This window comes from Pithys albifrons, chromosome 3 (genome assembly GCF_047495875.1).
Source record: "Pithys albifrons albifrons isolate INPA30051 chromosome 3, PitAlb_v1, whole genome shotgun sequence".
Classification (NCBI taxonomy): Eukaryota; Metazoa; Chordata; class Aves; order Passeriformes; family Thamnophilidae; genus Pithys; species Pithys albifrons.
The window spans coordinates 95,356,450-95,382,050 of NC_092460.1; the positions used below are offsets into that span (position 1 = coordinate 95,356,450).

General features: G+C 44.8%; 1 protein-coding gene across 8 annotated transcripts in view; it reads left to right on the plus strand.

Annotated features, from left to right (window-relative positions):
* Window positions 1–25,601, plus strand: part of FRMD4A (FERM domain containing 4A) — a 371,927-nt gene that overhangs the window by 268,963 nt on the left and 77,363 nt on the right. For all 8 annotated transcript variants that reach the window (XM_071552779.1, XM_071552782.1, XM_071552780.1 and 5 more), the window contains 2 exons: window positions 6,027–6,121; window positions 13,935–14,027. In XM_071552779.1, the coding sequence (XP_071408880.1) occupies window positions 6,027–6,121; window positions 13,935–14,027 (188 nt within the window). The remainder of the gene's footprint in view (window positions 1–6,026; window positions 6,122–13,934; window positions 14,028–25,601) is intronic.

A 25,601-nucleotide genomic window follows, 5' to 3' on the forward strand; every position in this document is an offset into this window, starting at 1 on the left:
CTCTTCTGCTTTCTTGTGAAATATGAAAGCTCAACCTATTCCTTCCAAGTGCTTAAACCAGGCCTGGGAAAATGCTGCTGTGTTTGAGGCATGCTGTTTCACCACCCATCCCCACCCCTGCTGTCTCAGGTGGGACACCCAGCCAGGCTGACTGATGGCTCACTCCCTTGCTTGGCAGCACAATTGCTCATTTATCAAATAACTGAGCCACTCCATAGCACTGGGTGCCAGGCAGAGACAGCCACACAGCACTGAGCCTGCAATGCACTCAAGCATGGGGATGCCTGAATTTATCTCCACCAATTGCCCCCACCTTGGCCTTGGCCATGTAGGGATCAGTCCTGCCATGCATTCCCACCCATCTTCTTGTGGTATTGCTTTGTTAGGAAGAAATCCCTTTCTGGTGCAGAAACAATTTGGCCCAACCAGAAGAGAAATTAGCAGGGAGTCTTGGGCATGGACAGGGGAAAAGCAAGGCATCAAACTGCACATTGACAGACTCAAACCCCTCTTCCTCTCTCTCCTTTAAATGTTTGTCTGTTGTTAAGCTGAAAACTCATCCAACCCTCCACAGTAACCTGTCACCTGCACTGAGCCTGTGTGTTGTAGTTTGGGATTATTATGTAAATTCTCTCCCCTGCCACTTAACTGCCCAGGCCAGCGGTTAACAAAAGAAGTAGTTAACTGTGATCGCTGGGGTGGGGGCAGGTTTGTCTCTTTTGGTTTTTTTTTGGATATTCTCCTCAGTCTTGGCTCGGCGGAACGGGGGAGTGGGGGCTCCAAGGAGGCAGGCTGCCCTGCTGGTTACTGCTGGGGTTTTCCCTGGCTGTCTTGCCGCTGCCTACTTCGGATTACTTTTTCCTGCCGTGCTGCTACCTGCCTTGGATTTGCTGCTGGTTGCTCGTACCTGTCTGCTTCTTGGACGGGGAACACAGGGGAAAGAGACTGAGTCCATCTGAAAGCCCACTGCTCGTCTGTTTCGCTGGAGAGGGACTGAAACTCACTCTGCAGCCAGCGGGCTGTGACAAGGACACTTAAGTATAACCTTTTCTCCCGGAGGAAAACCTGCTGGGTTTTGTTGTTGTTGTTTTTTTTTTCCCTCTTATGGTGTTGGGGAAGTGGGTTGCACTAGTCTGTTTACATATATATATATATATATATAGCAGTTATCCTTCTTGTATTAAAATTCCTTTTCTTAAATTTGATAAAGAGTGGTGTGATTATTGAGGAGGAGGCCCCTCCCCTGCTTGTGGGTAAAACATTTTGGTTTTTCCCCTCAAACCGAGACATTTCTTGGCGCCCAACGTGTGGGGCTTGTAAACAAAGAAGGATAACTGCTATTTTGTGGCACCATGTGGGTCTTGAGCTTAGAGTTCATCAGGACCATCCTGTATAATATATTGGCTTTTTGTTGGTACAAATTCATGCCAAAAGGAGCGGCAGGTTTAAGTCTTATCAACAAATCAATGAGCAAAACTCAAATACACGCAATTATTATTGAGTTCTTACTCTGGATTTATGGTGCCATGAATTCGATGCCTTTGGATGTCATGTGGGTGGTGCTCTCCAGGCTGTTTTCCTGCCGCAACCTAAGCTGCTACCTCTGGGGATTCAGTGATAATAGTACGGACCCTTGGGAAGGAACAAAGGGGAATCTCTTCTCCCAACCCTTTGTCCATTCCCCATTCAAGTCTGCTACAACAGCTTTTGAGATGTTTAAATTCTCCCTGGATGCCAGAGATATCTTACTCTTTATGGTTTTTCTGCAGGGTTGTATCCCTGCAGCTTACAGAATGTTTGAAGGTAGGGCCAGGGTTTTTCCAGAATGCATTCAGAAACCTAGCCCAGTGAAGGGGGAAAAGCGAGAGAATAAAACCCCTGATGCCACAGTGAAGGGAGAAAAGGATGAGGCTAAACCAGGAGGACAGGCCAAGCCTATGGAAGTTGCCCCTATTCAGAAAAGGAAATATAAGACCAAATTAGACCATCCAGCAGACGATGAGGGGGCTGCTGCACCTCCACAGCAAGCAGACCCAGAGCCTGAGATCATCACTGAGTCATTGTCATTTGATAATCTCCGTAGTTTGCGGAAAGACATTGCTCGACACCCGGGTGAGCCCATCCTGACTTGGTTGATCCGAGTTTGGGACCTTATGGGTGAAACCTTACAACTGGATGGTGCTGAAGCCAGGTTTTTGGGGGCTCTGGCCCAGGACGTGGCTATTGAACAGGTGTTCGTGAGGGAATCAAAGCCCCTTTCACTCTGGGCACGACTTCTAACGAGTGTAAGAGAGAAGTTTGTTTATAGAGAAATCCTGCAGGAACATCATATTAGGAAGACTTGGAAGACGATGGAAGAAGGAATTTTACGTCTGAGGGAGATGGCAATGATGGACGTGCTTTTTGGAAGAGGTGGGCAAGCCAATAATGACCCTGACAAGGTCAGATGCACACCACATATGTGGTGGGACCTTTCACGCTCGGGGCCAGCTGAATACACCGATTTCCTGGCATCCATGTATAGGGAAGAGAACCATGAAACAGTGGGCGCTGTAGCAAATAAGCTCCGGATATATGAAAGCATGACCCACAGCCCAATGCAGGCTAAGAGAGTGAAGCCCCTGTGGTATGGTGGACGCTGGGATAAGTATAAGTACGGGGAGGCCTGGCAGGTTGACTACATCACACTGCCACAGACCCGCCAAGGCAAGCGCTATGTGCTCACCATGGTGGAAGCAACCACAGGGTGGCTGGAGACACACCCAGGGCCTCACGCCACTGCTCGGAACACCATCCTAGGCCTGGAAAAACAAGTGCTGTGGCGACATGGCACCCCAGAACGAATTGAGTCAGATAATGGAACTCATTTCAAAAACAGCTTAGTTGCTACCTGGGCGAGAGAACATGGCATTGAGTGGGTGTATCATATCCCCTACCATGCACCAGCTGCCGGGAAAGTTGAGCGGTGTAATGGACTGTTGAAAACCACTTTGAAGGCGTTGGGTGGAGGGACTTTCAAACACTGGGATCAACACTTAGCAAAGGCTACATGGCTAGTCAACACTAGAGGCTCTGTCAATCGAGCCGGCCCTGCCCAATCAGAACCCCTTCACACTGTAGATGGAGACAAAGTCCCTGTAATACACCTGAGAGGTATGCTAGGGAAAACAGTCTGGATCAACCCTGCCTCAGGCAAAGGCAAACCCATTCGTGGGGTTGTCTTTGCTCAAGGATCTGGTTCCACCTGGTGGGTGATGCAGGAAGATGGAGAGACACGATGTGTACCTCAAGGGGAACTTATCTCTGGGTAAACGACTCATATTACTGTATTTGTAAACACTTAATTATTTGAAAGAAAATTTAAGTTTAATGTAGAGTATCGGCATGGAAGAGAATTTAGGGGTGGATAATGTTGTAGTTTGGGATTATTATGTAAATTCTCTCCCCTGCCACTTAACTGCCCAGGCCAGCGGTTAACAAAAGAAGTAGTTAACTGTGATCGCTGGGGTGGGGGCAGGTTTGTCTCTTTTGGTTTTTTTTTGGATATTCTCCTCAGTCTTGGCTCGGCGGAACGGGGGAGTGGGGGCTCCAAGGAGGCAGGCTGCCCTGCTGGTTACTGCTGGGGTTTTCCCTGGCTGTCTTGCCGCTGCCTACTTCGGATTACTTTTTCCTGCCGTGCTGCTACCTGCCTTGGATTTGCTGCTGGTTGCTCGTACCTTTCTGCTTCTTGGACGGGGAACACAGGGGAAAGAGACTGAGTCCATCTGAAAGCCCACTGCTCGTCTGTTTCGCTGGAGAGGGACTGAAACTCACTCTGCAGCCAGCGGGCTGTGACAAGGACACTTAAGTATAACCTTTTCTCCCGGAGGAAAACCTGCTGGGTTTTGTTGTTGTTGTTTTTTTTTTCCCTCTTATGGTGTTGGGGAAGTGGGTTGCACTAGTCTGTTTACATATATATATATATATATAGCAGTTATCCTTCTTGTATTAAAATTCCTTTTCTTAAATTTGATAAAGAGTGGTGTGATTATTGAGGAGGAGGCCCCTCCCCTGCTTGTGGGTAAAACATTTTGGTTTTTCCCCTCAAACCGAGACACTGTGTGTCTCTGAATTCACCTGGCAGTCTTGCCATCCTCTTTGTCACAATATCTCTGTATATCACTAAGTCAAACTGTAGTTTGTTCTTCAAATGCTCTGACAAAGACAGGTTCATCTTATAGGAGACAGGGATGCTGCAAATGTTCATCCCACCCAGCACAATGCCAGGAGAGAAGTATCTGAGGAGTCTCCAGAAAGTCTGTTGTAGCTGGCGTGCTCTTTGCTTGGCTCCCTGAAGGGACTTAAGGGGACAGCGGACCTGACCATGTCCTCATACCCAATCTGCTCATCTCTGAGCATCATTTGGGAGCTGGTTCAAGAGTGAAAGTCAATGCAGCCAGCAGTGAAGTCAGCAGAGACTCCAGCAGTTGTGCCTGAGTAGTCTGACTTGGGAATTTAAATGAAGCTGGTTGCATCCCACCTATTTGTTTTCTGCCAGGCTGTTCTTCCTACACAGCAATTTCATTTACATTCAGAGGCTTCTTTAAGCCAGTGCTGCATTTAGGCACAGCTATTCCTTCTTTCTTTGCTGGAATGACCTAGAGAACCCCTGTGCACTGTGCGCCCCAAAGGGGCAGTTCAGACATTACTGTAACTGCACTAGAATAGAGCAGGGAGATGGGTGGGTGGAGGAGGGTGTAGCATTCACATGAATGCCAGGGAAATACACAGGGAAATAAGTTTGTCCCAGCTGTGTCAGATACTATGATAGTGCTAGGTTAAGGGATTTTTTCAGAGATTGAGAGTCATATGGTTCTGTCAGGAGTTAAAGTACAAATCAGGGGTTTTTCAACACAACTTGTGTTTGTGATTACAGGACAGGGCAGTAGATTAGGACAGGAAGGTTATCAGGGCCCCACCACCCACTAGCTGCACAACACCATCATTTCACCTCCATTTAACAACAGGTTCATGTTTGGGGTAACTGGCTCAGCTGCTTGGCAGACTTGCTGGGGCAGTCAAACCTGCAGACAGTTTTATTTTCACTGAGGCTTGCAGCACAGAGATTTGTAGACCAAATCCTTATAAGCAGTCACCAGGGAACATTGTTGGGATCTCTGACCCCAGCTGTGCCAGTGCTGCTGTAACCATTGCAGCTCTCAGATCTGGGGCTGTTACAGACTGCAGCTACCCGGATGCTTTGAACCCATTTCTGACCAGTGACAATCAGGACAAGAGTTGCGTTATGGCCAAGGCTTCAGAAGTCTGGTCAGAAACACAGGAGCGGGGCAGAGCTCTTGAAAATTCACAGAGACAGAAGGACACATTGGAGCTAAAAGACAAATAAGGTTTTGCAGAAAAAGTAGTAATGCACCATTCTGTTTCTCTGAGCTTGGCTTTTATGCTCTTACAAAGGGTATTTTGAACGTGTGTGCTACTTTCCTGGTTTTCTTTCCAATTGCCTAAATTTGAGGATGTATCCTTATCTCTATGTGACAAGCAGTAGTGAATGGGAAACTATTTTGTTCTGTCATTTACTTCTCATTTGGTCCTGTCACATCCTATCTTTTGGCACTATGTATTTTCTTAGTGTTATGAGCATATATCTATGCTGTGTGTGAGAGAGTGGGTGTCTGAAATGTGTTTGCAAAGGTCCTTGATAAAAAGTCTTAACAAGTAAAATTATTAGAGAGGCAGGAGGGAGCTGGTCCTGGTAGATCTGAGCACTGGCAGGCAGCAGGTCATCGATCTGCAGGGACATTAAGTGCTGAATAGGTTGGAACTGCCAGGTTTTTACTATTTACCTGTGAGGGAAACTGCTGTCATTTCAAGTGGCTAATGTTCCTTGCAGCTTTAGCCTGAACACCAGACCGAATATAAAAGCAACAGCTGTGGAGTGTCTTCAAGGATAGTGTTTTCCTCTAACAAGCACAGTGCAGTTCTATCCAAGTTCTCATTAATCAGTTTCTTTCATTCTTGTTTTCCAGCCAAAGCTTTTGGCCAAGGAGTTGCTTGACTTGGTGGCATCTCATTTCAACCTGAAGGAGAAGGAGTACTTTGGAATTGCATTCACAGATGAAACGTAAGTATGAGAAAACAAAGACCCAAGAGGTAACTCAGATCACAGGAAATCTTGGTGGGTTTGTCCTAAGCAAAACAGACAGCATAGAAACACTGTGTATCCCAAGGTTCTAGACCAAAGTTAGGAAGGCATGGACCTCATGTCAGACTCCATCCTGTACTGCCCCTTCCTCAGAGGGCTAGAGACCTCTCATGTCAAGTTAAGCATGACTGGAAGTGAACAGAGGCAGTAACAGTCCCTTCCTAACCCCATGTTCAAAAATTTGGAGTCATTTGCCATTGTTAAAGGGTTAGCTTAAGCCCTCCTAGTCCTAAGATCCACTCACTAGTTCAAAATTATTGCCAGATTGGTAGAACTGTTCAATCAAAGTGTTAATCAGTTTATTCACTCAAGCAGGCTTAGAGGTGATGCCATGTTATTTCAAGGAAAGAAAAAAACCCCAAACCATAAAATTACCCCACTATTTCGGATGTTTTAGATCCCAGACTGGAGTTGCTTAAAAATAAAAAGAAGAAGGAAGTGTGAGAAAGGAAGGCATTGCCAAATTTAGCATGAAGTAAAAGCATTTTTAAATATAAAATTTCCACCGGGGAAATGATTTGACCTCACCAGGCATCATACAGCAGCTTATGGCTGAACTAAACCAAAGGACGGGACCCTGACACTGCAGTCATCTCAGTCACCTCAATGTTGGTTGTTTGCCTAGAACCTCAGCTCCCAGAGTCCTCAAATTACCACAAAATTTGAGGTTTTGTCTCAAGACAGGCCATATCTACTCCCTGATTAAACAGCAAGAATAAAATTCGCACTGGAGAAACATTAAAGGTCTGCCAAAGGCTATGATTAGTCCTAGACTGTGACCCCTCAGTGCTACTGCACAATCCCTGCTACATTTTTCCAGCTGTCGGTTTTCTTTGAGGAGTTACACTGTCCTCAGCATATGGACTATGTCTTGTATGCACACCCACATACTCCATCTTGGTTTGCAATAGGTTTTCTTTTTGTATATTAATCAGGAAGAGTCTTCCCACGCCCACATCATTTTAAAAACCCAAGATTTTCAAGCCAGTGTGGTGTCCCCAGAACAGCTGAGTCATCAGTATCGCTGTCACGAGCCAGTTCCGCTCTCCTGCTGAAGTAGCAGGGAAATGAAAATTATCTTCTGGAATAATGATTCGGGATTGGGTAATCAGAGGCTGCTGGATAATTGCACAAACATATCCGCATTCATCTCGGCAGCAATCACCCCTCTAAAGTCGATTCCTTTGGCAAGTGCCTGCCTTGGACAGCCTGAGGCCATTTCAGGACGCAGCTCCCAGGATGAAGGAACACTCAGCATCAGGCACATGCAGACACAATACCCGGATCAAACAAGATCCCAGAATTCATCCCAATTCACTGACATGAGCAGCTCATCCCTGTTGGAGATCTCTTAATGCAACACAAATTAATGAGACTGATCCTCCAAGGAGAAACAGGAGGCACTGGCCATTTAGGAATCAGGAGGAGGAAATCGCTCTTAACCACAGTCTTACTTCTTGAAGGAGAGAGCAATTTACTCAGTAGGTGCTGTCTGAGGGGTGCAGGAAAATCATGCAAGGAAGCCAAAGCACACTAGAAGGTGAAAATGTTCCTTCAACAGTCCTATCAACACAGGTGAGAAACAAGACACAAGTCAGACTGTAAGCAGAGAGCAGCTGAGCAAGTCCCAGCTCTCAGTTCAGATGTGCGGGCGCAGGGCTTCCCTGGAAGTGCAAAGGAAGCTAATGAGGAGGTATCAGCAATCAGAGAGAGAGCAGCCTCCCTTGGGGCCTCCAGGTTTAACTCTGAACAGTGTGAGCAAAGATCTGAGTTAGTGATGGGAGGAAGCACAAGAAGCTGGTAGAGGTTGTCGAGGCAGAACTCAAAGATACACAGTGGATGCAGATGGAGATGTGCTGTCCAGGCAGGATTTCAGAGGGTTAGGAAATGGCATCCACTCTCTCGGTCACCTTCAGAGCCTGGAGCAGGGTGCATTTTAGGAGATTCTCATCCCGCCCATGTGAAAGTTTTGGTAACACCCCCATTAAATCAAAGAAACAACCCAGCAACAAGCCAGTGAGTTCAAGCTGATCTTAAGCTGGTCTGCAGCCCTTCTGCTGTCCCACAGTGACTCTGACATTTGCACTGAGGCTTCTTCAGTGCTGTGAAAATTACCTTGACAAACGTATTTCCTCTTCAATTGTAAAATGCTTTGAATAGAGTTGTCACAAACACCAATTGTTTTATTTGACTGAGTACAGCCAAAAGAATAACCCTGGGGCCTTCAACAGGGTCTTGGAAATAGATGTCCCATGTCAACTTGAGAAAATAAACTGGGCTATCTGTACCACAGATCTTAACCTGCAATATGAAATGGAAATTCAAAAAATCTTCTTCAAAAAGAAGTAAAAATAGTCTCTTAATTTGTATTTGCAGGACACCTAACACTGCCCTTTAGCAGATACAGACAAGGCATGTAAAAGAAACTCTTTAATTCTGTAACACAGGCCCTTAGGGACTTCATTCTCTTCACTCTCCAGTAAGTTTCTATGTACCTTACTTGAAGGGAACTCATAACCAGCTAAAAGAGAACAAGCTTGGTTCATAAATGTAGTCTGGGGTTAGCTAAATTGCAAGTTTAGAAAGAAGAAAAGCCACTAAAGTATTAAATCAATTCTATTTAAGAGTAAAAGCTCTATGAGAGTAATTTATTTAGAAATTATTTGGGCTGGGGATTTCCATTCATTAGTTGTGCTCTATCATGACAACCTTAGAAGAAAATCAATAGGAACAACCTTTGCGTTGGCAACTTAATAGTTTCTTGTGATAATATAGGGTCATTACTGCATTCAGCGTGACTAAAATTAGATTGTCAGACTATTATGGAGGGGAGAATAACGCCTCGTATTTTAATGATTATAGAAACGCTTTATGGTGAACCATTAACTGCAGGAGAGCACAGGTCAAAAGGGTGTCCCTGTACAGTATGTGGGGCCAAGCTTCACAGGAAGCCAGAAGAGCAATATGCTGGTTGATTAAAATGGAAAAGGAGTGGGGAAAGAGCTTTTTTTTTAGTTCAGCTGGTTATGAATCTCTGCTAAGTGCCCTTTTCCTTGGCATCAGCCCCTCTGGCATTCACTGAGAGCAAGTGATCAGGATTACCCTTCTGTTCACTGCAGACTTGCCGTCTGGGCCATGGGCAGGTTTTCCACATCCTTTACTTGTCCTTAGATGTGAGTCACCTGCTCCATGGAAAGTTACCAATTTTTGCATCCCTCAGCTCCCCCTCTCTGTGGGTCCAACCAAAGGCTGACTTAAACCCTTTTGCTCCCTCACCAGAGGAGAACCTGCAGAACAGCTTCTTCAGCTGATTAATACATAGGATAAAAACTGAAAGGCATTGAGACCCCCAGTGCTCGAGACTGTAGTAACATGATAAGGCAATGATAGAGGGTGCCCTTGCTCAGTGCAGCACGGTATAGCCAAGGGGATAGCCAAGGGGATGGCAAGGGGACAGCAGCATACCACCCTTCCCTGGATACTCTCTCATCCCTGGGAACTGGGGAGAAGCCTATATCCACCCTCCAGCCATGGGGCAGAGTCAAAATGAGGGAACAGGTGTCACACATTCTGGTTGAACAGCTGGTTGAATGGAGGATGCAGCACTCAGAGTAACATCCTGCTCTGTCCCTGGACCAGTTCTTTTATCACCAAGTCCACTCTTTTCCAAAATCTGCATAGTTCAACTCATACAGCTACTTGAGCTTGTCAGCCCCTTCAAAACTATTTCTTAATTGAGAATATTTGTAAGCTTAAAGGGTTTTTTGTTTCTGTCATGATTGATGAAACTGTAAAATAGTTTATTTGGTTCCTATCATGTGAATTGGTCTTTCTCAATGTCCACTCAATTTAGCATGAGTTTGACACTGAAGGTGGTGAGTTTGTTTATTGGTCCAAATACCTTTCTAACACAAATCAATGTGGATCCACTTCTCAGAAAACTGGACACTAACCAGTAAAACTATAAACAGAACCACCTGGAGGCAAAGTACTCATTGATGCACCACACTTTACTGATAAAAGAAAACAGAACTACTGCACACAATTGACAATATGGACCCTGAGCACCAAAATCCATACTCAGTCTGTAAACTAAATGGACCCAATTTCTTTCCCTAAAAGCGATTATGTGGCTATTATTGACGCACCAATTTAACTGCCACATGAGTACAACCAATAGAAGAAAATGATCTGGCTTCCAATATTTGACCACCTTATAGGACCCCCAAAACTGCACCATTATTTGTGAATATACTGATATAAGTACCCAAATGAACAAGTCAGTGGTGATAATGAAACAAAGCTACTCTGTGTCTCTAAATTGAACTGTGACAGAAATCCAGCTAGACATAAGGACTTATGAATGGGATCCCAGTGCAAGCTGCCTAAATTGGTCCATGAAAACTGTCAGGATTACTACATGCCTGGGGTTATATGCCCATACTTTTCTCTGTCTTACATGGGATTGTGCTCTGTGAATAGTTCTGCTGACAACAGGAAGACAGCTTCCAGAGCAAAGCGTTTTGTGGTGTAACGGCATCGGAGTTTGGCTCCCTGATAGACCACATTCACAAGGAGATGCCAGTGACTATTCACTGCTGCTGCTCTCTACGTGCCACACATGCACTCTTGGAAACAAGGAGTTAGGTGACAGTGTGCAGTGCAGAAGCCCTCAGCGATGAAAGGTTGTAAGTAGTAATTGAGTACAGTGAGCAGTTAGCTCCTGGCAGGGATTTAAGTGACCTTCCTCCTCTGAAGGAGCTTTGGATTTAAGCTCCATGCAGATGAGAGTAATGAAACTCTTCAACCTAAAAACTCTGGCAATTAAATGTGTTATTCAGTGCACAGAACTGTGTACGTGTGGGACATAAATGTGTAACCTGGTATGCATACATATATGCATGTAGTCATTTTGTACTGATTATATCAGCCAGTTTCTCAAGTTAAAATGCAGTGAGAATGAAAAGTCTTTTCAAAATAAGAAATACCTTGAAGTGATTTATTGTGGTGTGCACCATGGCTTCTCAACCATTCCTTGTGCATGTTAGGCAAACCCAGACATAGCTGTTGAATAAATATAGAGATAGACAGTAAGTCCATTGTCAACAACTTGGCCTCGGTGGGAACTGGTGTGTAACACCATCAGCTGCTGGTGGCTGCTGTGTTGGTGATACAAATGGAACTGGACAGGTTCAGGATAGGATGTCAGGCTTAGCATGGCTTTTCCTTCCTCTGACAGTGTTTTGTACTGTGGTTCAATGCTCAGGTTGTACTTGGGCTGGGAATGAGTGAACATGGCTAGTTTCAATTGTCATGTGTACTGAGGCCTTCAGAGGTAATTTCAGCCTTCCTGAGTCCTGTTAAAAGAAACATAACACCAGTTCAGGACAAAAAGAATAGGGAAAAGGACTGATTACATCTGATATTGGGGTGTCCAGGTTTAGAATCTTTCAATGGGGCTTAATTTCTAACAGTCTGGAACATCTGTCTTCTAAAAACCAAATCTTGTTAAAGTACACATCTGTAGTGAACAACATGGAATGATGCAAGAATCCCACACTAGCACTGGGCAGCTGAACCCAGCAGCAGAAATGATGGAAGGAGACCCCATTGTGCCGAATGCCAGCTGTGCTTAGAGCCTGCTTAGAGCCAAACCAGTTAGACCCTACACCCTGCCCAGTTAGCATGGCCATCCTCACCCTGATCCCAGCACTGTCACAGGCTGGGCAGACTTGCTGTCAGCCCATGAACTGCAATAGAGACATAAGTGACCTGTTGGGCTTGAAAGTCTTATTATATCACCCCCTTCCAGTAGGCAGGCTGCTACCAAGTCTGTGCCTCTAAAACACAGTTCAGGCTTCCCTTTATCTAGGGGGAAAAATAGAGAAAAAAACTTATTTAAAAACTTCATCTAGAGAAAAAAACTGTCTAAAATTTAAAATATCTTGGAAAGAAACACACAGATATCTGGAACAGGGGATAAAATAGGCTTTGATCCTTTTGTACACCAAAAGGTGTCCAAGATGAGTTTGAAAAGTCCCTGACTCCATATGTATTATTTGTACCTCGCTGAAACTCAGTACTCTTGCAAAACAGATACAAAGGCTGCTTAAACTAAACACCTGACTCCTATATGGCAGAACTGGGGCACTCCTTTATAGATGTCTGATCATGAACCCACGGCAGTGGTGAGTGCAAAGCAGCGTGCTCTGCTGAGGTGAGCACACATGATGTCCCACCTGGTCTCCATGGCAACCTGGAGCTGCCTGGGTGGGAAGGTCCCCTGAGCTGCCCATCCATTTCTGCACCTGCGTAAGCCAGGGCAGCAGTACAGAAATTCCAACTGTACCCAAATTCAAAGCCTCCTGAAACTGCTACTTTCTCCTTTAGTTATTTTTCTAGGAAAGATGCAGTGGGGGAGCTGTAAATCCAGTTGCAATACCACAGAGCTGTCATTCCTTACTTTTCAAAGGGTCTTCTCAGTTGCCCAAAGCTCACACGCTGCTAAGAAGGAATGGGCAGACCCCTGTGAAAGCTGAGTGTGTTTGCTGACAGGGTATATTGCTAAGGCTTTTGGCAATTCTAGAAGTTAATTTAATGGGTTTTTTGAAAACCAAGCTCCTTTTTTTTTCATTTTCAGTGGAATGAAGAATTATTCTTGAGGATTAGCATGAGCTGGTGAATAGGCACTGAAATAAAGCTCAGGACATCTGAGTTCCATTTCCTGCTGTATTTGCTGCAAGATTCTCCCCCAAATCACTTCAATTCTCTTGCTCCTTGCTCGTCTAGACAGCAGAGTGCTGAAGGCAAAGGCTGCCTCTCCCTCTGGGTGAAATCTGGTCTGACTGAAATAAATAGCAAAAAGCTCACAGGATGCAGCCCTAGCATCGCTGAAGGCAATGGCAGATTTCTGGCCAGCTCCAGTGGGGCCTGAATTTTACCCTAGGTGTTTCCATAGTGCCTAATTTAACAAGGCCTTTATCTCAGCTGGGGAGTGAGATGCCCCTGTAATACAAATAATGGTATTCATAAAGTCCCTCTCACACACACACAGCGCTCTACAATGTGGAGAACGTGACAAAGAACAGAACTCCTGCCCAGGAAAGCTTCCAGCATCAAGGCACAAATGGATAAATTACAGGAGCAAATAACAACGACAGGTACCATCTAGGCATAAGAAAAGCAGCATGTGGTAATTGGAGCTGGAACGCTTCATGGAGCAGCTGTTTTTCAAGAGCTCTCTGAAGAAGGAAAAATGAGGGCTGGGCAAACCTAGAGAGGCTATTTCAAGCATGTGGGTGGTAAATAAACTGTCTGAGTCTGTAGAGTCAGGTTTAGCCTTGAGTGAAATACTGCAGGCGTCGTGGAAACTCTTAACCATAAGGGTTTCTGATGAAAATCTTGACAGACTTTTAATGATACAACTGCTCCAGAGACTTGTAATAAAAAGGTGAAGCTTATAACATTTTGGGCTGTCCTGCCTGCTCAGTGCTGCCAGCTTTCACCCTGACAGATTGAACTTTAGCAGTTCGATTCCCAAACTGAAACACTGCCAGGATGATATCGCCTCCACTCCTCAAACATTTACTGTGTGTTTTTCAAATATCATGCAATAGTCCAGGGCAAATAGCAGGTGCTTCAGCTCATATTGTGTAACACCTTAGACCTCATTGCTATGAGGAGTGAGAAACCTCTTTGGTACCAGGCTCAAAACTGTCTCTTCTCTTGCCAGGGGACACTTGAACTGGCTTCAGCTGGACCGACGGGTGCTGGAACATGACTTCCCCAAAAAGTCAGGACCGGTTGTTTTGTACTTTTGTGTCAGGTAAGTGTGTGATGGTGAGCCCTTCCCACGGGATACAGCTATGGACAACCTGTTCCCTGGAGACCTGAAAATGAGGCTGTCAGTTTCTCATGCTGTAGAAACACCTGTGGACAAACATACACCTCTGCATAGGTTTCTTTTGAGCTATTTGCCTTTGAAAACTCTTCTCACACAAGTGTAAACAAGTAGTAGCCACACTAACACCCGGCGTTTCCCACAGAGAAATGCTGTATGAGGATGAGATCAGATGTTATGTCTTTACACTTTTATCTGTGGGCTTTGAACTGGAAAGTCCAAGCTGGGTAGGGCTGAAGAACAAAACCCTCTTTCTGCCAGGATAACTCACTTGAGCCAGCAACCTGGAGGGAAAATGCTTGCTTCCTCACCAGCAAGCCATCCCTTTCCTCTGGATTGTGCCCAGGGTGTGCGTTCTGTCAGGGACCAAATTAATCCCTCTACAGCTCTGCCGTATTCGCCTTCTGAACTCAATGCTACAGTGAAATATGCACAAATAGCAAATTATGGCATTTTCTGGCAGCCAATTGGCATCTTCATGGCTGGACCAGACTAGAAAGGTTTTAATGAAGATTATTGTCATTTGAGAGCTTCAAACTTCATCTGGGATTTTTACAAGGAACTGTTAGTGTTTGGAAGCTGCTGGAAACTGCCAGTACTCCTGTGCACACAGCGTCTTTGCCTCCAAGGGGAATATTTTCTGAGAAGACAAATTTGCTCTTGCAGCTTTGAAATGCCCAGAGAGAGGCCAAGGGCTGGGATGGCATATGTACAAAATTAAGTTGAGGGTTTTGACTTACTTTTAATGGATAGCTCATGTCTAGAGCTAACCAGTGCAGCGTTACTGTGTCTTTTTCTGTTAGGCTTTCCACTCCAGTGTTATATTACATCTGACATCACTCTCATTCATTCCATAGTTCCCCCACAAAAAATGGAGACCTACTTTTCAGTTTCTTCCCCTGAGTGAAGCCTTTTTGTAACTCACAAAGTGATCATCATTCATTTAACTTCCATTACAAGGGAAGCTTCTCAAGAGAAGAGACTCTTTCTTCTGTTACATCCCCATATTTAGTGGATGGCCTCATGAGTCCAGAATTTGCCTTCTTTCTCCCAAGGGAATAGTTTAGTCTAAATTTTGAGTGCTTCAAACCATAAGGGTAGATCAGAGCTGAACATCTCCAGTGTACAAGATCCAGATCCACCTGTGCTTAGGAGTAACAAAAATGTTGATGCTCATTAAGAACATATCAACTCTGTTATCAAACATCTTGTTTAGGGGCCAAACTGAGGAGTCTGTGCTAGGACAGGGATCCCATGGAAAGCAGGGAAAGCTCTGGCTGAGCAAGAGCTGACTGCAGATTTTAGGAGTGGAACTATTAAATGTGTGAAAGCCAGTGCTATTGAGCCTCTCTCGTATTCATTTCAAAGACCTCTCAACAAGCATAAATACTGCCATCTGTATTGTTTTATGAAAGTTGGCAACACAGTGGAGACCAGTGATTCTAGCAGGATCTTAGCCAAGAGACATCCTAGTATATGGATCCATGTAACCATTTGTGAATGAGTGACCTCTCCTGTTCTGGAATTGCAATCTGTAGTGAAAAAAATCAGCTTGGTGTCTGAAAAGTGTGTGTGTGAAAACCAGACTGACTCTGGGTTTGTCCTCTTACTGGTGGCAGTAATGAGTGGATTGTCACACTGAGTTGTGATTTGGATTGGAGTAGAATGCCAGGTGCCTCAAGAGTTAGGAATGGGCATTAACTTACCATGGCTTTTCTACTGCTTATTTCCCCTGTGGATGTCAGACTCTGGCAGAAGTTGAAAAAGTTTCCCAGCACATAAAGCATTCACCCCCAAATCTGATCTGAGCAGAAGGCAGTTGAAGAAACCAACTCCAGCCAGGTGACTGAAATTGGAAAGGCCCCACATACCTGTTACCCAGTGGTTTGAATTCTGGCTTGGGAACTAAAGCAAGGGCTGAAGGGAAGGTTGTGAAGAGACTCACCCATAGATGGGGTTTTATTTTCATAATCTGGAGGTGAGTGGCAGTTAGCAGAGCTCTCCATAAACATACCATAAACAAAATACTCCCTCTCCCCTGCTAGAAAGCAGATTACAATGTGTTAATTTCTAAGAGACTGGATGCCCATGACATCTACTGTATCATTGGTGAGGGCTTGCCTGTGTTTGTAGATACCTTCTTGCATTACCCCTCCCAAGAATTTCAGCTGACAAAGCTTAGGTTGGTGCCGGGCATCCTAATTGGGGAAATAGTAATAGAAGTAACTGGATATGCCAGATGCTCATGACACAGAAATCTGTTTACTGCATTGGGATTTAGTAATGGTGTGGGGTTTTTCCCTTTATTCGAAGTAAATGTACAATTCAATCACACTGTGTAACTACTGAAGAGATGGAGCCTCAGGCAAGAACAGTAAATGGTAGTTTGTGAAGAAGAGAAGCTACATTTTCAGCTTTTTTGTGTGAACATCAGATTGCTTTTACCCTCAACATTCTTGCAGCAATGTTGATGGGCAGCATGCCCACTGAAGATGCCACAGATTTTAGCTTGCTCTAAAAGTACATTTAAAGGGAAGCCTGCCTTCTTAGGAAAAGGCTTCTTGGAAGAACCGTGCTGAAAATAGTAAGTTTCACAAGCTTTGCAGTGTGAAATTCTCCTCCCTTTTTTAAAATCTCTGCAGCACTGTTGAGGCTTTGTCTTTTGACACACATTTCCTTGGGGTTTGACATTGTTGAACACGGATCTCCAGTGTCTTTACTCTCTTCTGTAGTCAAAGACCAAAAATTTCACAGCACTCTGTCAAAGAAGGAGGATTTTAGAAGGATGTTTTTAGCACTACTTTGTAAGAAATTGCTTCTGCCCTTGTACATTTACACAGCTACTGAAGCCTCCCTGTCTTCAGGTTGTCATGCAGTGTTTCTCTGGAAGCTTTCCACGGAGAACAACATAGTAATCTAGGCAGCAATCAGAACTCTTGGGCAGCTGTGAACTGCCCCATGGCTATTGTGCGATATTATTTTGTAAGACTCCACTAACATCTGTTTACATAACTTTACAGCCACACGTGAAAGCAGGAGGGAGTACTATGTGTCTTGCAGGGGGAGTGGGATCTCTGGCAACAGGGTGGGAGTGATATTAGTTCTCACCTTAGAATTAGCTTCCCTGGGTGGCTTTCTATAGCCCTGGCCACTTGGTTGTTGGTGAAATTCATTCCCTGCTGTGGAGCGTTTTACAGTGCAGGTAAGCCAAGTCAGATGAGAGTCACCACTGAAGTTCAGGAGAAGCAAAGGATGGGGATAAAGGAAAGAGGGGTTGCTTGATTAATTGACTTTACAGAGGTGTTTTGAGAGCAGAAGAGAACAGAGAGCTGTCTGGTAAAAGGCAGGAACCCCTAAGCACAGCATGTAGACCCAGGCGTCAAAGAGATCAGAGGTAAACAGAGCTAGCAGGGGTTCAGATAAAGGTTGTTATACTTTCGGCAGGGAAGGAAGCATTTTGCTCAGACTCACACATACAGAAGGAAGGTAAAGTTGCTCCCTTTGTGTAAAACTGAGGTGAGAGAGGGGCAAAGCATAAACACACTGTTTGTTCGTGGAAAGCAAAATTGGCCTGGCTCTGCAGTGAGTTCTCATCCTCAAACAATGGCCTTGTGAGATTAGCAATCCTTACCAAGAAAACCACCAGCATGGGTCTAATCTCTTTATCTTCTGAGTGTTTGTCATGCTGTTAATTTATATGAACAATATTAGCAAATAAAATTCACTCCACTGGTGGATCTTTTCCCAGGAATTAATATATTTGTTCTCAGGGTAGCTCCACCAGCTAAACAGTGACAACTCACTGCAGAAGTCGTCACACTAAATCAGAGTATCTCTCATGTGGAAAGGCTTTTCTTTCAGAAACGCATGGAACAAAATGTGAAATAAATCCTCAATAGTCAAATACACCGTGGGGCAGAGTTTGTATCTATGGCCCAGCAGTACTCCCAGAAAGGAATGCCTGTGTTCAGCAACATCTGGCATGTGTTCATACACACTGGCTAGGCTCAAGTCAGCATGGGAGCTGTGAGGGCTCAGGACTCTCAATATTGAGGCCAGAGATTTTGCCAGGTTACCACAGTTACTGCAGAACAAAGTGTCCCTAAATGAGAGACTGACACTGAAACACAGAGTGCAAAGCTCATGGGTGTCATTGCTCTCTTTAACCTGAAAGAACGGAGCTCTGTATGCACCAGCAGGGGTCCAGGTCCAAGGCAGATGGGACAGATGTGAGATGAGACTGGCCACACCAAACCTCAGATATTTACCTGGTAGACAGTTCTATGTCAGGGCTAATTAGTGCAGCCTCCTTGTGTAACCACAGGAAAAAAATAGGCACTTTCAGGAACAATTCATCCAATTTATTTGAGGTGATTCCCTTGAAATTCAACAAGTAGCAGGCTAAAATACCTGTATCTCTTTCTCTGACCTCAGACCCCTGCTCAGATGGAGGTATTTACATCATAGCTACCTCTTTTCACCTGATAAATCCCTCTGTGTGCATCAAGGTCCATAAATTTAAAATTATTATTTCGAGCAGGTTGGCACAGTCAGGGTTGAGGAAGCATTTCCCATCTACAAGGTTTTGCCTGACTACCAAAATTGAATTGGACCAGATTTCAGCTGTTAATGAGGCCTTATGCTATTTTAGTCTTTCAGCCCTCCTTTATAGCCAATCTTTAAACCTGTATTCCATTAGAAAAGGACTAATGCTAAAAATGAAAGAAGCAGGAGACAATTTGGAAACAGTTGACCCTGGAAGGGAGACAGTGATTGTTCATAGGGCTAGATGGACCTTAGAACTTGGCACTGAAATGCATCACTGCCTCTAACATAGGCCAGACACACATGTGGGGTGCAGATTCATAGCATTCTGCTCTCAACTTCCCCAACTAACTCACGTGGCAATCCCAACACATCATGACTGTGTGTGCCACTCGCATCCACTCAGCTTTGCTTCACTTTATGGGTGGAGGTGACAGCAGCCTGCAGTGGCAAGAGGAGCTGAATAGAGATTAACTCTATTATAGATTAACCAGAGCAATTTATTTGTCTCACATGTAATCGGCTATGTTTCTCCATCCACAGATTTCCCCATCAGAGAGGGGTATCTGGTGCTCCAACACTTTGCTCCCGGCAGGGAATGAGGAATCATGAGCTCCTGCCTCTCCCCTGTGAGGAAAGAGAAGGAGCAGATAGCCCTCCTTCTGCCCCACGGTGCAAGACAAAGGTTGCAGGAACTGGGGGGAAAAGCACAAGGAGATTATCAAATACATCAAATTTACAGCCAGGAGAGAGGGAGAGACGTGGCAGAATTTGCTCTCATCCAAGGCTTTATTACATGTGTTAATGAAAAGTTACTGGGAGAAAATCACATATACACAAATTGCTCTGCTCTTTCCTGGTCAGCTGCTGATCCCTCTGCACAAGGAACTGCAAGGAGAGTAGAGCTGGACCCCAATTTGCCATGGAGCTTGATCATCCCAGGACAATTGAACGAACTACCCTGAGATATTTCAGCACTTGAGATTCTCCATCCACATTCTCATGGCTTGCTGTCTGTTCCTGGAGCTCTTTCCAGCTGTGCTGTCTCCCTCACCTGCTGTCAGTACCAGTACTGAGCCAGAAATTCTGTGCACAAGGGAATTTATAGAAGGGGAGACAGCCATCTTTTGCTGACATGGTAGCTCTACATCTCTGTGCACTGCTGGGGTGCTGTAAAAATAGTAACAAACCCCAGAATATTAAACCTGTATAATCAAGCCAGTCTAACCAAGCTGCTTTCAGGGGTTTCTCTGAGCTTGCCTGTCTATAAAGTCCGTGGCATAACCCAGATCTCTTTGCACAGCATGTGTTTTGCTGGTTGGTGTGCACCAGCCGTGTGTACGCTAAGGAGGAAGATCCCAAAGCCGGCAGCCCTGCAAACCCCCTCCTCCCAGCCAGCCACAGTGTATAAATACAGCCACTCAGACCTTGTTTGTGCTGGAAGACAAGGCTCCCCGCAGACAATTTATTGCAGCCTTCCCAGGGTGGCCCCTGCTCTGTTCACCCCGGGGGACGGTGTAATAAATTGCCTGCGGGGAGGCTTACTCCTCAGAGTCTCTTTAGAGATATGAGAAACTTCTGTCCAGTCGGAAGATTTACATGTGTGAAAACCAACCTTTGCTTGAGAAAGGGACCTATTGGGGCTCTGCTACTTAGCACACAGCTCTGAGCTAAGCCATCCATTACACACACATCTTAATAGCAGTCTGGCTCTTGAGTCCCATAACATTTCTGTTTTCAGCTTAACTAGGAATGTATTTGTATAAGTGAGCTGTGTTGAGAGAAGGGGATAAGTTGTTTTTCCTTTCCGTACAGCCATCCCAGGGGGAAGAAAAAGCAGCAGTCTTAAAATTTGTTGTTTTGAGACACATTTTGAATGTGTTGATGCTGGCAGCATTGTCTTGTCTAATTTTGGGAAACATTCAGACAGCATGATAGGTACCACACAGAAATGATGGATGCCATCAGTGTAGGATTTGTACCTAATTTGGATCAAGCAGCAATAGCTGTGTCAGTGCCTACACACAGACTCCTTGACTAGGTCAAAGTCATGCAGACATTTCCATTTTCATTGCAATTTATGTGTTTGTACCTTACACCAGTGGGTGTGATGTGCTGTCGTCAGTGGAGCAACAGAAAGGTCTGCTATGAGGGGTCCCATCACCAGGGCATTGAACAAGGGGTCGAGTCAGTGAGTGAAGCTTATACCAGCTTTCCCAGGAAATCATACCTTTGTGGGCTGCTGACAACACATAGAATGGCTGAAGGGATTTCTATTCCTGAAATGGGCCAGAATCTTCAGATGAAAAATGTTCTCTAGATACTGAGGGATGGTGTTATGCCAGACAGTGCACCCAGAAAGTTGCCTCTAATAGCCAAGATGTGACACTTGGCAATGACCAAAGAGCAGAAAAGGGCTGTGCTGATACTCAGGAGACTGAGGGGCAATTCCCCTGGTGACTGAGGAAGAGGAGGGGAGGAAGGCAATGTGCTGCTGTGATCCAGTCACTGCTCTCATCTCCCACTTGGGACAGATAACCACATCACTCCAAGCCAAGAGGAGCTGCAGCAGCTTTTGTACAAAAAATAACATATCTTTTTGTACAAAGTTGCATTTCTGTTTCAAGCCAAGCTGAGCTCCACAGGACATTGCAGGGATGGAGCAATTTGCAGACTATATTGACCTGCGTTGCTGCTTTTACAGCTTGGACAGGCCGGGTTCCCCACATGGGTAGGGGCAGAGGACTCACTGTACTAAGGTCAGTGCCTTTACTTGATGCTGTAACCAAACATCAGGGAGGAATGTACCTGCATTTAGCGCCTTCATTCCTTCCCTTCTCCGTGTTGATACTGGAGCACTTTGTAGTTTGAAAAGACTTACAGTATATACAGCCTGGAAGAGAATTGATCTCTTTATATTCCAAAGCAGATCCCTAAGTATTCCATACATGAAGAAGATGAGGCAGAGGAATGAGCAAATATCCCCAAAATACATGGCTTTCCAGGGGTTTCAGTGGGCCAACATTTCAGAAACATTAAGGAAAATGGATTGGCAGTGGGTAAAAGTGCAGTGCAGCTGGTGGGAAAGAGAGAGGGACCAGGCTCAGATTAAACAATATCCACATCTTTTTATTTTGTTAGCTGCAATTCACCTCCAGCTTTGTGGCTTTCCCTGCAATGAGGTAAAAGTTGACATAGGTCTCTCTTGCTGCATCCTATCCCTGCATACCAATCCCAGGTGCTGAGTGAGGGGGTCCTGAGCATGGAACAGGCACAGGGAACAGGAGATAAAGGATCCAAACCAAAATTAATGCAGAAAGGGGGGTAAATGGAGCTTTTTAGCTGATTTTCAGTCCTGACTGATTACTTAACAGGCCAACTGTTTAGCATGAGCATTGTCTGCTTTAAGTGTCAGCACATAAAAGTGTGCAGCCGTGACTATTAGCAAACAAGGCTGGAACATAAAAGGAGCTGTGCAGCCTGTGCTGCTCAGAATACTCATTTAGCATGAGACACTGGACATAATGACATCTGCACTTAAGTCCATTATACCGATGCATGTGATTTTTCTTTTTCTGGTTAGCAAATGGCCTCATATTTTTCAAATTATCCTCTGAGGTTCTGAATGACATGGTTAAGGATAATGAGCCAGACCCCAGGACGGACGAGGCGCAAAAGACATGTTCACCTTTACCCATTGCTTTGTAATAATCAAACAAGGGGCTGTCCACTGACAGAGCCCCCAAGCTCTGCTGACAGCTCTGTGCTGCATCCCAACCAGACTGGAGTCAGCCAGCTGGGAAAGATGGGGATAGAAGTCTTTTGGACTAGCTGGTTCCCACCAGAGTCAAATTTATTAGAAGCAGGATGATATCACTGCCCCAAGACAGATATATACCTGAAGCATTTGCTGTGGTCTTGTTTTGAAATGCCATTGTGTTGAAGATCACAGAGAAATACTTTTACTGTTTGGCAGGTTCTGCTTGGAAGTAAACACATGGTCTTGTGCTATGACACAGTCTTACCTGCCCAGTCAGCAACTTGACTGCTCAGAGCCTGGTGTCTACTGGATAATATGTCCAGGGCTGTGTGTTAGAGGCAATGCTAAATAGTTTTTGTTTGACAGTTTCTTTTATTGTATGGAAGTTGGAAGTGTTGCTCATTTCTGCTCTCACTGTCCACTCAAGCACCCCACTAGCTCAAGTGATGGAGAGTCCTGAGGTCCCCCATACCCCCTGCAAGGAGGAAGTACTAGTGTTCAAACACCTTCCCAACACTGCTAAATTTGCCCATCTGCACACACACAACTGGGCTTGCATATGAGACCACCAGCAGCATTCAGGGATTCTCCATCTCCTGAAGAACAAGTAATCAGACTGGTGAGTCCAGGACCCAGTCAGGCATTTCTCCAAGCCACAGGTCAGAGGTGGGTGGGCCTGTTTGTACTGCAAGGCAGAAGCTATGGTAATACCAGTTTCCCATCACCCAAGGATCAGGAGTTTCCACAGGTGCCATTGTGAGCCTGTGCTTTGCTGGTTATGGTGGGAATTGCCATTCATTGAGGAGTAAGGGGCTTAAGCGATCTCAGAGCATGTTGTCAGTTAACCAACACTTTATAGAGAGCAATCTGATCAGTACTAGACGTCCTCACAGCTAAAAAGCCTTAAACATTTCAGATGCAGAAACTTCTGAAGTCTTCCACAACACCTTCTGCAGTACTCATTATTATTTCCCTGCTGCTGAGAGGGAGCAGCCAATTTAGGCACTTTGTGTTCATTATCTAGCGTAATATTCACTGGTCTATTTAATTAATGCTTAGAAAATATACTTGATGAATTATAAGTTACTGTGTCTGGGGAGGGAGGGGGAATGCAGAAATAGATTAACACTGGCTGATCTCTTAAACTTCCTCAAAAATTATTTCTTTGGTTTTTACACTCACCAAGTCTGGTGGGGTTGGCCCCCCCTTCCTGCAGACAGCTAATTTCTCACAGCCACAGTTGCTGACTATCAAGGAACCTCTTGCAGGAGCTGCTGGAGGCAAAGCTGTTTGCTGGGTGTATTGCAACAGATGTAGGTAGTGGAGGTGTTGGACACATTGTACTGCCTCTTTCCCTGTCTAGCCCAGCCATTATATCCTGGATACATCAGCTCCACACCACATGGAGGAATGATGCTCTCAGGGGAGTCCTCAACAGAAATCTGAGAGTTGCCCCTCAAAACTGATGGTCTTGAAACATGCAGTAAAGAAAGGGCTCATAAGCTTAATAGGCAAAACAGACAGAGGGGGCAGAGGAGGGAGGAGTATTTTCTAAACACAGCACAACAGCCCAAGCAGCTAAATGATTTTCTGAAGGTCATGAAGGAAACCTATGTCCGAGTTGGGAATTTAACCCAGATTTTTGTGCTTAATTCATTGCCTTAGCATCTGGAAGCTTCTGCCTGCCTCCTTTTTCACTGACATTGGTCATTGTAAAGTCCAGTTTTCTTCACTGTATTTAGAAAAGGTGGTAACAGGGGGAGATCCGACAGATTCACCATTAGTGCAAAAAAACCCAAGTGTCTTTCCCTCCCCTTTCTGTTGTTATAGCACCAACTGTGAATTCAGGGAAGTCTACTCCATTTCGGGTTTTCTGAGCTTGCCACACAGAAAATCGTGTAATAGTTCCCTTTGCAAATCTGTTTTCTTTTAAGTAGCACCAATTTCCTGGTGCACATGTTTCACATTTGCCTGGGTGCGTGTGTGAAAGCCAGTAGCTCCCCAGCTCAGTCTCCACTCTGGAGATCGCTTGAGAATTGGGTTTTCTTTGTAAGGACGAAGTATCATGTGCAGATTGTGTGTTCCGAGAGACTCAATTTTGTACAGAAAATGATCTATGTAGGTGTCCATGTGGAAAGCCTTGGGAAAGCTCCTTGCAGCCTTAAGAAATGCAAGATTGCCCTCTAGTGACGGTGAGGATGGGCTCGTTTGGTCTGGTGAAACAAAAAGCTTTAGGGCTAACCTTCACTGGGATTCAAAATGGACTAAATGTTCCTGTTTTCCTACCATCATAACTCAGAGAGCACTGGTAGTGGTGATAAGCAGAGAAGGTTGTTCAAGAATCACAGAATATGTAAAATAACATTATTCTCCATTAATTCAGCAGATGGAAAGCCAGCTGCACTTAGAGAGCAGATCTAGTTAAGAAGGCTCCTGTTTTAATGCAGAATTTTTACATTTCTAAAGCCAAGTATATTTTGGATGGAGAAAAAAGGGAGAGGCATTTTCAAGGACAGGAGGTGAAACACTGTGGAAACCAGGGGAAAAAAAAGTTTAATCTTTGTGTTTCATCATTCCTGCATTCAGATGTGATTTGGGGGGTTTGGGTTTTCTTGTGCTTGTTTTTTGGTTGGTTTTGTTGAAGTTTATTTGGAGGGTTGAGGTTTTTTAATTCAGGTTTTATTTTTATTTCTCATCTGAACCTTCTGGAGGGGGAGAAGGAAGAATAATACAGGAACCCTTCAGCAGATGAACAAAATGTTTCTCTCACTCTAGTAAGCAAGTAGTTGGTTCTGTCAGGAAATAGAGTGTTTTGAAGACCCTTCAGAAGACACTTAGGAGCACTACACAGCTTTGACCTTTGCCCCTAAGAAGGTTACATTTGAGGCTCTTGCTTCTGCAAATAGCTCGGTGGGGACAATCCCTCCAGTGCTTGTGTGAAGCCCCAGGAGCATCTGCAGGTCTCTCAGCTCCTCTCCCAGACAGCAGGGTCAGGAAGGGAGGTTTCTTTGTAACTGAACCCCACATGTCAACCCAGATGCCTAAGGAATTTGGTTATTTTAAATTCCCTGATGCAGACATCATTTCCCTGGCACCTTCCCTATTCTAATTGCTTCTGACAAGGCACGATAGTACTGGAATTTATGTAAGAAATATCACTGTCACTGCACTGCAGCTTAAAGATGACTAGAAAA